At 42.5% G+C, this 11,322-nt stretch overlaps 1 protein-coding gene across 1 annotated transcript; it reads right to left on the bottom strand.

Moving 5' to 3' along the window:
• Window positions 1-203: 203 nt before the first annotated feature.
• On the bottom strand, window positions 204-3,204 carry zmynd19 (zinc finger, MYND-type containing 19). The gene is made up of 6 exons (XM_063480638.1): window positions 2,949-3,204; window positions 1,849-1,908; window positions 1,654-1,760; window positions 835-975; window positions 494-674; window positions 204-401 (listed from the first exon to the last, which is right to left on the bottom strand). Exons 1-6 carry the CDS (start codon window positions 2,997-2,999, stop codon window positions 258-260), a joined length of 684 nt encoding a protein of 227 aa, XP_063336708.1. The 5' UTR covers window positions 3,000-3,204; the 3' UTR covers window positions 204-257.
• Between the last annotated feature and the right edge of the window lie 8,118 nt (window positions 3,205-11,322).

The raw sequence follows: 11,322 nt of genomic DNA, 5'->3' as shown, positions 1-11,322 counted from the left end.
ATCCACATGAAAAGCAAGCTATGGAGAATTACCAGTCCTGGGAAGTGGCAGATGTCTTTTTGCGTTATTCTCCGTGCCCTCGTCTTCTCAGTCCTGAACTCCTTCAATCACTCAACCAATCAACATTGTCTCTTCTCAGGAAGCACCCCACCCCCACCCCACGTCGCACTTAATCCCCGCTCCCCCTCCCAAGTGTAACCCATTCCCTCCCCGATGATCATCCTCCTTCTCCCCTTCCAAGCAAGGATGAAGACGGATCACCGCTCGGGCTCAGACTCCAGGGCCAGCGCCCGCTTACGCTCACGACACTGTTTCTTGTGGGCCGGCCAGTCCCTCTGCTGGCACTGGGACCCGCAGTAGCGCGCCACCTGGCAGCGGCCGCATATGTTGAACTCCCGCAGCTGTGGAAAGACAAGGAAGAAGATCATCTTTGGCTCTGAGAGCACGGAGCTTTCGAATGGGAATGCTTTGCTACACGAGATGGAATACATACCCTCCTCTCAATGAGCGAACAAGGAGGGTAGTGACATTCGTAGTAGGTGCAGGAACACTCCTCTTCCTCCACCAGCTCCCCATTTGCGTTGTAGTAACGTGTGCGACTCAGCTCCAGATATTGCTCTTCCACAGGGTCGGCTGGTACCTGCTGGATGGCCAGCCAGTAGAGGGACTGCTCTCTGTACAGATAACATGAGAAATGTTAGGCATGCATTACTTGTTTGGATAACCCTGGAATAAATCACAAAAGGATTTAAGACTCATTTCCCCTAGACATCTGCCCGGTGTGTCCTTTCTAGCATTTTCACATGTACCTATAACCTATAACCAATGTTTTACCTCTGCTTGCTGGAAATCTCCTCTGGTTTAGGGCTCCAGCCTACTGGAACCAGTCGAAGGTTGTCTAGTCGGTTGTCCACCGTCACAGAGTTGATGTGGATAACTTGAAAACTAGGGGCGATGCCTCCTCTGTGCTTCTCCCTGGGTAAAGACATTAAAAGTTAGCCAGTCTGCAACCAGCAGGACAAAAATCTGATCTTGGATAAGAAGAGTGTTTATTCCAAGGACTCCTCAGTAAGGAGCTGATGCTAGCTCAGAACTTAAGCTCTGAAGACTTCTTATCCAATATGAAGCATCACTGAAAGCAAAGTCCTCTACAGAGCTTGAGCATGCACTGGTTTACTATACAACCTCTATTTCTCACGACTAGTGATAAAACTGAAAAGCTAGCTCGCTAAACAGTTGATGGTTTAAGTGACACCTGTGACGCTGCGCCGAGAGAATTCTTTTTGCCATTTTAGCCCTTCCCCTACTTTTGTTAAGCTGAAGCAATTCTCATGAGCACCCACTTATCTTATCTGACAACTTTTAGACTGATTAAACTAAGATGAGCCTTACAATGGAGGGCGCTTTCACAAGAAGCATGCTCATAGATTTTCCAGCAGAGGATAAACCACAGAAGAAGCTACTTCCAGCAGGCAGCTCCACATGTTTGATTTGGCAGGTTGTCTATTTTTAAATGCCAGATGCAAGTCCATGAGCTTGCAAACCTGAGACCTGTCGCTTGTTAAAGCAGTGTGTAAACGACTACGGTATGGAGTCACAGAAGAAAAAACAAAACAAAAAAACAACGCCTTGACACAGTTTAAACAGACTTACCAGAGCAGCTCGTGCAGCGGCCTTCCTGCCCAGCGGCCTTTGCCAACGTCAAAAGCATAAGCAAAGATCTTAGCTCCATTGCCATCTGCATCTACTTCCATGCGCGCCTGAAAACAGAAAAACACTGCTCTATATGTTTTTCTCCTCAACTGTATCCAGATATCAGAGCAGTAGTGAAAAATCAAACACGCTTACCTCAAAGGCATAGTTCTCCACCAATGGTATGTCCTGCTCATCGATCAGTGTGTACTTTGTCTGAAATAAGAAAATTCAGGGTCATTTTCATGTTTAAACCTACAACTGCAACAACAGCATCCCCACTCTCAGGGGAGCTTTATTGTTTGTGAATTAGCACTAGCAGAGTCATAAACAGGGGCACTACTTCTAGGACAAGTTTCAACCTTCCAAACTTTTTACACTGACCACAGCAGCAACACGTTTACGAAGCAGTCCCAGCTGTCTCACAGACACCTGAGCTCTTCTCCAGCAACACAACATGAAACAGATGAAACCTGTGTGACACTTTCTTCTTTCTATGATTGCATGTGTGTGTGGCATTTCCACGAGTGACATCATGTGTACAGCTGAGTGACCGGAGCCCTATCACTCAGCAGGTGGGCAGCCGGCTGCTCACGGTTCAAATACGGTTTATTCCCAGTGTGTCCCGTGACTTCAGCGTTAGCAGCTGGGAGAGCTTTCTGACCCACCGCTCGCCAGTTTCTGCTTCAAGCGTTAATTAGTACGATTAAAGCCAAAGCCGACACAGGCACAGATGTTGGGCAGTGTCGTCCTGCCGGTGCTTTGTCACACTGCACAAAAGAATCAGTTGATGGCAATGGCTTCCTCATTAGCCGACACTTGAGGGTAATCCTAGTAACATGGCTAGCGTGGCTCTGCTAACTGCACCGCCGAGTGTTTGGGTATGACACGACCGCCGAGGGGTTTCCACTCCACCGACAGCGGCTGTGACAAAAACTGAGCACGTGTTTACGTTTCTGGCGCTGTTTGGTCGTTAAATGTTAGCCAGCGGCTAGCGTAACGCGCTACATGCTAACTAGCGTTAGCGGCGGAGTTTGAGAAACCAGTCTGGCTCGGCACGGCCGGCTTTTCTAATCCGCTCAAACGCCTTTAAATCGGTAAAGCCGAACTACTCCCGCATTTGCGACTGCTTCATAATAATCAACTCGGTTGGCTAGAGCTGATTGAGCATCGCTAACTATATCTTTTCTGGTGACTTTTCTCTTCCCCGCGGGCCCTCCCCCGGCCGCACATGGCAGCCCTGGGATCCAGCTCACCTTCCCGGCCACACGGCCGAGCCGTACGATCCCGAGCTTGAAATCCGACATCAGGAGGACGGGCGGAGGCGACAAGAAGAAGCGCAGGGTCCAGCCTAAACTGTATTCAGGTTCAAAACTCGCCTCTCAGCCCCGTTTGCCAGGTTGCGTTAAATGGTTGGGTATATTCTCTGAGTCCGGATCTCTCCGGCAGCAGCCCAGCCTCGGTGACACACCGCCGCTGGCGCAGGAAAGCCGAACGAGCTGCCGCTGCTGGGAGGGGCGGGGCGGGAGGAACCTCTAACCGCAACGTCCAATCAAGCGTGACGTTAAGGCTTTTTAATACAACACGTCACCTCACGCTGCCAAATAGGAAGCGGCAGCTTCAAAATACCGCCTATTTTCAGTTATAACGTCATCACACTCTCGTGACCACTTCCAGCCATTTTCGCGCGAAATGTTTGATGGCTGGGTAGGATTATTGCAGAGGGCTTTGACGTCATGATGCGTCGTTTGCTGCTAAATTTGGCGACAGGCATTGAATGTGCATTGCGTATGCCTAAAGAGGAGGCTAACAATGATTCATAAGGTAAACATTGAGCCCAGTGGAATAAGAGAAACTGGTACACATGGATAAAAGAATATCATAAGACTGGAAAAATAGAGATAAATATAATAAAGAGCAAAGGACAAAAAAAGAGTCAGTAGAAAGCTGGGCCACTTACTGTTCAGGATCAAGGATAAAGTACACAGTGTATTCAGTTTATAGCTCAATGCAAGAACAAAAACATAATAAAATGAGAAAATTGGCCAGTGTTCAGATGACAGTTTACCATTACTTTAGCACAGGGGTGGGCAATCTCAGTCCACGAGGGCTGGTGTCCCTGCAGGTTTTAGATCTCACCTTGGGTTAACACACCAGAATCACATGATTAGTTCGTTACCAGGCCTCTGGAGAACTTCAGGACATGTTGAGGAGCTAATTTAGCCATTTAAATCAGCTGTGTTGGTTCGAGGACACATCTAAAACCTGCAGGGACACCGGCCCTCGTGGACTGAGATTGCCCACCCCTGCTTTAGCATCTAAGGAGCAAAAAACAAATTGAAAAACCTGATATGGAGAGCTTAAAAAGGTAATTGCAGTTCTTTAGGTTTGTGAAGACGTTTCATCTTTCATTGATTAATTTGTTTTACTAACAAAAGGTGGAGAGAAAATCTGTCATCTCGGTCCAAAATGTGAACATTTGCGTCCTCAAAAGACTGCCCATTGTCCTTTAAGTGCAGGCTTAGAGATGAGTCTTGGGCCCATGTGTTTGTGTTTGGTTTTTTTTTGCAGTTTGGTTTCTCTAATACTGAGGTATGAACACGCCTCACTGCACTGCCCAGCATACACTATGTTGTTTACCTTGTGTTTGGGAGTTTGGAGAAAATTCTTCCAAGTTTCTCTGACAAACCTGCTACACAAGGGTAAACAATATTGCTGTCCAGCTGTCTTTCTGTTTGTCCCTAGTTGGCGTCTGCCCTTCTCTTCTGTGCATTTTTGATGATTTAATGAAGGCCCAGTTGAGATAACCATATGTTTCAAGAGCTTTCTTTACATGTGTGGAATATAGCTGACCTAGCCAGACCTACCATGACCTGGACGACTGAGAACCTACACAGACACACTGAACCTGATATAGTTCTTTGTGGATTTTGAAAGATTGGTTTCTTTTTACGATCACTTAATTTACTGACTGCATAACATTTGCTCATAGTTAATAGAAGGCATTTCTTCCTACATTGTGTAGCATTTCTTGCTACACAACCCCATTACATTTTGGCTTTTCAGCACCTTATACTGGATTTTGTGTTTGTCAGCAGTTGTGATATGGTGTAAAATAAATGCACTGTTCCCATATGAGTGATCTTTTTCATCTTGTTGCTTCAGTTATTTCAGCTCAGTTTTTACTTCCAAATACTGCTTCATTTCAGTCTTTTGTTATGTGTGTTGAATCACGCTACAGTAAGCTGTAATTCTTCACGGCAGCATTCAGTCATGAGAAACAGAAATTCACAGGTCCTTATCCCCTCCTGTGAAAAACTAAGTAGACCTAGTGATTGAGTAGCTTGTAGAACCATCTTTAGCAGCTATAACTTGAAATACTGGTTTTCTGTATGGGTCTATCCGTCTTTCACATCACTGTGAAGGAATTTTACCCCGCTCTTCTTTATGACGTACTATTCATTTACACATAGCTCTCTTAAGGTCACACCACAGCATTTCTGTCTGGACTTTGACTGAGCCATTGCAACACCTTCATTCTTTTCTTTTTCAGCCACTCTGGTGCAGATTTGCTGCTCTGCTTGGGTTCATTGTCCTGTTGCATGATCCAGTTTTAGCCAAGCATTAGCTATCCTGGACAGACAGCCTCAACAGACAGGCGATAACAACTGACCATCTCTGTTCAAATGAACGAGAAGACTTTGTTCAAGTGCTTGTCTGTTCATTTGTTAGCAGGAATAATCAAAAGGATTTACATGAAAAAATTAAATAAAATTACCAGAAGTGGACTCTAATTTTGCTGCTGTGCTTGCGATGATTGTCATGTTGAATGACTCAGTTTTAATCAAGCTTTAGCTGTCGGACAGCTGGCCTCACATTTGACTCTAGAATAATTTGTTCTACAGAGGAGTTCATGGTCAACTCAATGACTGACAGATGTCCAGCTCCTGTGGCTGCAAAACAAGCCCACATCGCCCACATCTCCCACCTTTCTGCTTGACAGAGAGTATTAGGCATTTGTGCTGATATGCTGTGTTTGGTGGAGGAGACCAGGGTGGAGATGCTCCAGACATCTCCACCCTGGTCTGGTCTATTCAAAGGTCATTGCTCCACAGGTCTTGTAGTTTGCTTGACTTTGCAAATCAATATGCAGATGGTGGAGTTGCATGAACACACATGGATGCTCCAAACCATCCAGCAAACTACCAATATATGTGCTTTTCCAGAGGTGGTCACATTTGATTATCAGTAAATCAAATGCATGTCTTTAACATCCAGGTGCTACTTAACCCCTTAATTCCTCGAGAACCAGCCATGGGGGGTAAGAGAAAACTTTCCTCTTCATATGACAGCACATGGCAGTATACAACAGGTTGCACCAAAATCAGAGGGACTTTGGTGGGTTCTGTTTATGTTTTAGTCCTGACATTTGTACAGTTAACACCTACAGATATCCACAAACACCAAGAACTTGGCAACAGTAGGAAGGAAAAAATCCCTTTTAACAGGATGAAAGCTCCAGGAAAACATCAATCTGCTGCTGTCTGTTGGGACTGAAGAGAATGAGAAAAAAAAAGAAACTAAGAGTATAGAGACAAAGGACAAAACCCAAAATATGGACATTCTCCCATCTTTTCAGATGGGGACTGAAAAGATGGGAATGAAGAGGAATCCTCAGAGTGCCATGAGTCCCCCAAGCAGCTTGAGAATATAGCAGCAGAGGAACCCCAGGGTCACCTGATCGTACCCTAACAAGAAGCTTTATCAGAACAGAAATTGTTATGCCTAGAGAGTATCTGTCTTCTGAATCCAGACTGTGAGCTTGTTCCACAAGATTGTGATCTGAAAGCTGAAGGCTCTGCATCCCAAACTTCATTTAAAAACCCAAGGAACCATAAGTAACCCTGTAGTCTGTACTCTGTTTGGATAATATGGCATTATGAGGTCTTTAACATATGGTGGGGCCTGATTATTCGATACTTTGTATCCTGTCATTTTAAGTCATTACTATTAAAGTAATACTTGGTTCAAGAGAGCTCTGACTCTTAGCAGCCTGGCTACATTGCTGAAAAGAAATCTTTGGTTGATATTAGATATATATTAGAGAAGGAAGTAGATATAGTGTAATTACATTTATTAAGAGATGATCAAACAAAAGGCGGTTTTCAGGAACTACTAACCCAATTCCAAAAAAGTTGGGAGGCTGTGCAAATTGTAAATAAAAGCAGTCTGCAATGATTTGCTAATCTCTCAAACCCTTTTTTTAATTGACAACAGATCATAGAAAATATATCAAATATTTAAATATTTAATTATTTCATGAAAAATATGGGCTTATTTTGAATTTAATGTATGTAAAACATCCCAAAAATGTGTTATGTGGTAACAAAAGCCTGCAAAAGTAGGTGGTACTAAAAAGAAACACCTGCGGGAATATTTTGCTTCTGGGTATAAAAAGGGCATCTTGGCGAGGCAGAGATTCACCAGTCCACAAAAGACTGCATCCACAGGTAGTGGAACAATTACAGAATAATGATCCACAGTGTAAAAATGTGACGACTTTGAGTATTTTGTCATGAATAGTATGTAATATATTAAAAGGTTTAGAGAACCTGGAGAAATCTCTGCGCGCAAGGATAAAGGCCAAAAATCAATCTTGGAAGCCTGAAAGCTTCAAGTCCTCAGGTGGAAATGCACTAACACAGGTGTGATTCTGTCATGAAAATTACCGCACTGGCTCAGGAACACTTCCAAAAACCATTGCCTATCAACACCATGCATCCAAAAATGCAGGTTAAAGCTCCATCATGCAAAGAAGAAGCCATATGTTCTTTGGTCAGAATTTGAAATTGGTTTTGGAAATTCTGGCTGCTGCATCCTCTAGACTAAAAAGGATTGGGACCATTCGGCATGTTATCAGCACTCAGTTCAAAAGCCTGCACTTCTATAGTGTGAGGTGCAACATTTCTCTACCAAAAGCCCATCAGCTAGCCTTCTTAGTTTCTAGACCTTTTGACCTGTTGTTAAAAGAAACACAACCCTGTCCCAAACATTTTTGAGATCTGTTGCTGCCATCAAATTCAAAATTACTTTTCCAAGTTCAAACATTTTGTTACTTTGTACTTTGTAGGACTGAGAAGCAGCACTGAACTCATAATACAGCTTTATTTATGGACTTCCCTACATAAAAATATAAAAGAACTTAAACTGGGGAGATACTAGAAAATTGCTAACTAGGAAGTTACAAAGGTGAGACAAGGGACAACAAAACAAAGGAAGACTAAGACAATATATACACACAGATAACGAGGGAGGAGGAAACGGGCGGAAAACACAGCGGGAGCAAACCAGGAATAACATGACAAGGGAAGTTAAACTCAACACAATGCACACGAGACAAGAGGTTATCACAATAAAACAGAAAACATAACTACCTTTGAGACTGAGCCTAAAACATGCAAACTTTACAGGAACAGAAGACAAACATGGTGACAGAACATAGAGAGACGCAGGGATGTGATCCTTAAAGATAAAATGGCCACAAAACACACAGACAAACAACACCTTGGGTCAAGACCCAGGGATCATGACAATTTACAGCATCCTAACAATTTTGCAATTGCAGAAAAGAGACAACAAATTAAACTCGCAGGTAAGAAATGCAGTCTTAGATGCCATTAGTTTTATTCTTCAAAGTGAATGTGCTGAGGAAAACATGGAAAATCTGGAATATGAAGCCATTAAAAATGAATCATTTTTAAGGAAGCCTATCATGTAGAGTCGTCATTTAAAATAATCTTTGTGGTCTCTCAGTCTGGAACCTCACACCAACACACGTTATGTTTAGTTAAGGGCAGCCAGCGCCCTCTGGAGATCAGGAGCAGTATTACAGAAACCTCAAACCCAGCAGCTTGAGTTAGACTGAAAATGTAGAAGAAATGCTTAATAAAAGAGCAAATATGTAAGAATTTCTGAATTTCTTGATTCCTTTTCTTTTTAAGTTATTCTCTTGCACAGATGGCCTCACATTTGACATATACTTTGGTATACAGAGTTGCTCAGGTGCTGTTACTGCAAAACAAGCCCAAATGATCTCCCCTCCCCCACCATACTGACAGTTCATATGAGGCGTTTGTGCTGATATGCTTTGTTTGATTTTTGTTAAATTTAGATTTTTGTGGTGATGTTCTTTATGGCCAAAAATTGTCTCTTTGGTCTCATCTTGCAAAGGACATTGTTCCAGAAGTCTTGTAGTTTGTTCAGGTGCACTTTTGCAAAGTTAAGCCGTGCTGCCACCTTCTTTTGAGAAAGAAGCGGCTTTATCCTGGCAACCTTTCCAAACACGCCAAACTTGTTCAGTGTTTTTCTAATTGTGCTATCATGAACTTGAACATTTTTCATGCTGAACATTTTTCAGGCATGTAGAGTCTGAAGTGTAGCTCTCAGTTTTTTTGTAGCTTCTCTGAGCACTGCACACTCTGACCTTGGAGTGAATTTGCTGGGACGTCGACTCCTGGGAAAACTGGCAACTGTCTTGAATGTTTTCCACTTGTGAATAATCTTTCATACTGTAAAAATGGCATAACGGTATAATGTATAACTTTAAATCATTTGGTAATGGTCTTATAACCCTTTCCAGATTGATGGGAAGCTGCAGTTACTTCTTTAAGATCACTGATCACGAAGATCATATCAGATGTAACTTTATTTTCTAATGGAACTCATCAGGATGCATCAAGAGACAGAAAGGCATGAGCTTCATTTGTTTTTTGTTTTTTGTCTGGATTATTAAAAATCTTTTTATTGTTTTCCTTCTTTTACTGTGTAATCACATAGTCATCATTCTCCCACAACAAACTCAGTGTGCTGGAAACCCTTAATCATTTCATGATATAAGCACCTCTTTGTCTTGTGTTTACTTGTTTCTCCTTTACAAAACAGCTTTTTATGTCAGTACAACAATGGTAGCCCTGTTTCTCTGCTGTTCTCAGTTCAAAGTGAACTGAGTGGAAACCCACCTTATCTGAGCCAAAAGGCATGACGCTGTCCTGTCAATCACTCCTATTCATTGCTCTAAAGACATGGCTCTGGGAGGAGTGGGTGGGTCGGGGGTGGGGGTAGGGGTGTCTCTTCCTGCTGGTTTGAGTTTCTTGAGATCTGATCTGTTTGCTCCAAAATGTACAGGTGACTTTCTTGTTACTATTTAAAGTGCTTTTGACCATTATTCATTTTTCCAAAGGTCTGTCAGTTTTTCTTTGGACATCAGCTGCTTTTTCACTTTTCACTTCACTCCTTGTACGTGACCATTTTCCAAGGGGTGTTTTTTATTTGCTGAACCGCGTAACACTGGCAAGTAAATCATTCAAGCATAAGAAAAGCATCTAACTGAAAGGATGAACCAGAGCTGTGTCTAAACATGAAAACTGGGCAAAGAACCAATTTTAAAACGTATCTTAAGGCACTTTTTTTTTTTAGCCTATCACAATAGCACATCTACAAAAGAAGTCAAAGATAGCACAGTTTGACAGGCATAACATTGCTCCAGAAAGGGGATTGCTAGTTAACTATTAGCTGAATACTTAATATATGTCAGCATGGTGTGCAGTGTGACTTAAAAAAATGGAAAAATCTGGAAAAGTGGAGGACAAAAAAGACATGCCAAACCTAAAACAAAACCTATCTACATTTCCTTAAGAAACAGGAAATGAGAGATACATCTGGACCTTCAGTTGATCTATCTGCAGTTCACTAAAGCCTCATCAGAAATGGTCTCAGCTGGCTGTCATTAATCCATTCTTAAGGAAGGGAAACAAGGAGTAAAGGCTAAGTTGTGCCAAATTACACAAGAACTGGACTTAAAATCAGTGGCAACAGGTCTGATGGAGTGATGAATCCAAATTTGAAAGTTATCTATATATGGAGTTCATCAGGGGAGAGTCACAACACTGTGTGTCTGTGGAGTCTTTAAAAAAACTATTAAACACTTTTCTGTTTAATCAGGGCTATTTTTAGTCTGTTTTTCTTATTAATTGTGTTTTAATTGTTGTACAGCTCTTTGTGATGTTTATATCTGTGAAAAGCTCTCTATAAATAAACTTTACTTACTTATTTACTTACCTGAATAGAAAGACACACAGTGGAAAACTATGACTCATTGATTAGAGCATGAACCTCAACATTAATGAAGCTGTGTGGGATCATGTGGGCAGAGAACAGAACAAAAGGAAACCAACAGCCAAAGAAGAGCTTTGGATGTCCTCAAGAAGCCTGAAGCTCAATAAATCGCTGCACCTGTTTCTCATCCTAGCAAAATGTAATGAAATAAGAGGCGGCTAAAGAGTTTTTTTGGATGGCACACCTTACAAAGCAAGTGGCATTTTTTGTTAATGGACTTGGCTGTGGTATGATATGTGATAGCAGACCATCTTCCAAAGTGTACATTGGGTATTCCCAGGTCTCTCTGGATTCACTGGCTTTTCCAGGGAGTGGGTGTTGCTCAGTATTGCTAAATGAACTGTCTCAAGGTGTGGCCGCACCGCCGATCCCTGCACATAGTCATAAAATGAACCATGAGTTTCTATCACACCTGTCCTTCCTGAAAAATATAATTACGCTCTGCTCACACACAGG

Source organism: Pelmatolapia mariae, linkage group LG7 (assembly GCF_036321145.2).
Source record: "Pelmatolapia mariae isolate MD_Pm_ZW linkage group LG7, Pm_UMD_F_2, whole genome shotgun sequence".
Classification (NCBI taxonomy): Eukaryota; Metazoa; Chordata; class Actinopteri; order Cichliformes; family Cichlidae; genus Pelmatolapia; species Pelmatolapia mariae.
The sequence above is the reverse complement of the archived record's forward strand: the minus strand, read 5'-3'. Positions and strand labels throughout refer to the sequence as shown.